The sequence below is a fragment of the Ammodytes marinus genome (genome assembly GCF_949987685.1).
Source record: "Ammodytes marinus genome assembly, chromosome: 14".
In the NCBI taxonomy this organism is placed as follows: Eukaryota; Metazoa; Chordata; class Actinopteri; order Uranoscopiformes; family Ammodytidae; genus Ammodytes; species Ammodytes marinus.
The window spans coordinates 3,239,093-3,241,592 of NC_137218.1; the positions used below are offsets into that span (position 1 = coordinate 3,239,093).

General features: G+C 39.4%; 1 protein-coding gene across 1 annotated transcript in view; it reads left to right on the forward strand.

The window, feature by feature from the left end:
* The window catches only part of pou2f3 (POU class 2 homeobox 3), a 17,269-nt gene that overhangs the window by 10,446 nt on the left and 4,323 nt on the right, over positions 1–2,500 (forward strand). The window contains exons 4-7 of the mRNA XM_080041582.1: positions 296–401; positions 715–800; positions 1,888–2,085; positions 2,490–2,500. The exon at positions 2,490–2,500 is cut by the window's right edge and continues 131 nt beyond it. Coding sequence (XP_079897708.1) covers positions 296–401; positions 715–800; positions 1,888–2,085; positions 2,490–2,500 — 401 coding nt within the window. The remainder of the gene's footprint in view (positions 1–295; positions 402–714; positions 801–1,887; positions 2,086–2,489) is intronic.

Here is a 2,500-nt window from a genome sequence, read left to right on the forward strand (position 1 = left end):
TAGAGTGTTTTATGGTCTCACTATCTAACCCTACATTTTACCATGTGTGATGTCACGCATGGTCAAATGTTCGGGTTAGACAGTGAGACCATAAAACACTCTTTCTGCCTTTTCTCAGGCTAGGATGAACCGATTTCTAAAAATGTTGCACATTTATACTACATAGGATCTCAGAGTTCAATACACCTTCATATTTCCACCGGTGAAGTAGGTCTTTAAGTGGATAAAGCAGGAAGAAATCAATGTAGAGTGTGTACTTATATCAGTTTGTTGTTTGTGTGTGTTGTTGTTCCAGGAGTTGACGTCCCTCCATTCGATGCAGCAGTTGGTCCTGATGCCTCCGTCACACCTCTCCGCTCAGTCTCCATTCCTGCTGTCGCAAAACCCCGCCAGCCACCAAGGTGTGTGTGTGTGTGTGTGTGTGTGTGTGTGTGTGTATGATATCAGTCGGATTCCTTTCACTTATTAACTAGTCTAAGCTAAAAAAGTCTTATAGTAGTGGATAGAGTGTGTACCATATTGGCTCCGGCCTTTGTTGCAGTGGTCGCGGGTTCGAATCCGACCCGTGGACCTTTACTGCAGGTCATCCCCCCTCTCTCTCTCTCTCTCTGTCTCCCCAACTCTGTACTATCTAATAAAGCTTGAAAATGCCAAGATTTGTTTTTTTTTAATAAAAATTAATAATAATAATAATATCTTGCCTCCTCCTTGCAGCCCTCCTGCAGCAGAGTTTCTCCCTCCCCAGTCAGAGTCAAACCAGTTTGCTGCAGCACCAACCAGGCCTGGCCCTCACTCCACAGGTAAATACAGCCGCTACTAGTGTTAATACACAGCCTAGGCTCTGTAAACGGGCCCTCACTCCACAGGTAAATACAGTCGCTACTAGTGTTAATACACAGCCTAGGCTCTGTAAACGGGCCCTCACTCCACAGGTAAATACAGTCCAGTGTTAATACACAGCCTAGGCTCTGTAAACGGGCCCTCACTCCACAGGTAACCACTAAATCATCTTCTATATACAGTCTATGGTAAATACAGACACTATCCCTGTGTTCCAGTCCCCTATTTAGTATGGTAGAAAAAAGATGGACAGATTTAGTATGGTTATATACAGTCCATGGTAAATACAGACACTGACCCTGTGACCCAATACCCATACTATCTACTATTTAGTTAGTATGGTAGAAAAAAGATTCAGGATGTCCCAATTCCTGTGGCCAAATTTAGTATGGTTATATACAGTCCATGGTAAATAGAGACTCTGACCCTGCGTTCCAAATCTCATACTCTTTCTTCTATTCTACATACTACATCTGACCATAACAATAATCTAGTTAGGATGCAGTATGCATACACTTGGGACATACTTTTACTTATTTAGTTCATCGTAACATTGCGCCTTGATCTTGCCTCTTGATTTTATATCCGTCGCATCCCCGTTTGTTTTCATATGGAGGCTCCGTCGATGTGACGTCACTTCAGGTGAACAATGGTCAGAATCGCCCAAATAGGATGCACTTTTCAACACAAAAAATGATGTATTAGACACCCGGGTACTTCTAACCTTCCTAAAAAAGTTTTTCAAGACAGCTTTTTTAAGAAAGCTTTAAAAAAAAGACTATTATAGGTTTAACACCAATGATCTTTTGAATACATTAAAGTTACCTTTGTGCTACACTAAAAAAAAACTTTATTACATTATTTTCCCCTGCTATGAACTGTATTGTTGCTGTTTTTTTCTATTTTACTTGTATATTGCATATTTTCATGTTTATTTCTTGGCATTCAGTCTGTGGAAAACAAAGGAAGAATTTCATTGTACGACTGAGAACAAGTTTCTTATTGTGCAATGTGACAATAAACACTTTGAATATATATGTATTGTAGGCGATGAGTCGGTCTGGTCTGTCTGGTGGGTCTATGGATCAGCACATGGACCTGTCTCACCTCCAGATGAAGCACCTGTCTGTCCCCTCACAGGACAAGCACCTGTCTGTCTGCCAGGACGAACCCAGCGACCTGGAGGAGCTCGAGCAGTTTGCCAAAGCCTTCAAACAACGACGCATCAAACTGGGGTTCACTCAGGTGGGACAAATATTTATAATTAAATGCCAAAGTTAGAATTTGTTTTGGTTATTTCTAGGGCTGTAACAATTATTTTTTTTTTAATCACGATTAATTGTTGAATATCATAAGTTAATCGTTTAATTGTAAAGCGATTCTTACCAACCAGTGTATCTTGACTGGGAATCAAATGAATGCAAATAAAGTTACTTCATAAACTTAATTCAAATTCAAAAAAGTGAAGTAAAGGGTATTGTTCTTATTAAAGTTGATTATTATTTGAAAAAAGTCTAAAAATAAAATTGTTCAATCCTTTTAAATTGTTCATCGATCATCTGTACCAGCGTTAATACACCATCATAGTTTTGTCTGTGTTTGTGTTTTTTAAATGTACTTTTTTAACAGATTTGTGTGTATATTGACAGGGAGACGTTGG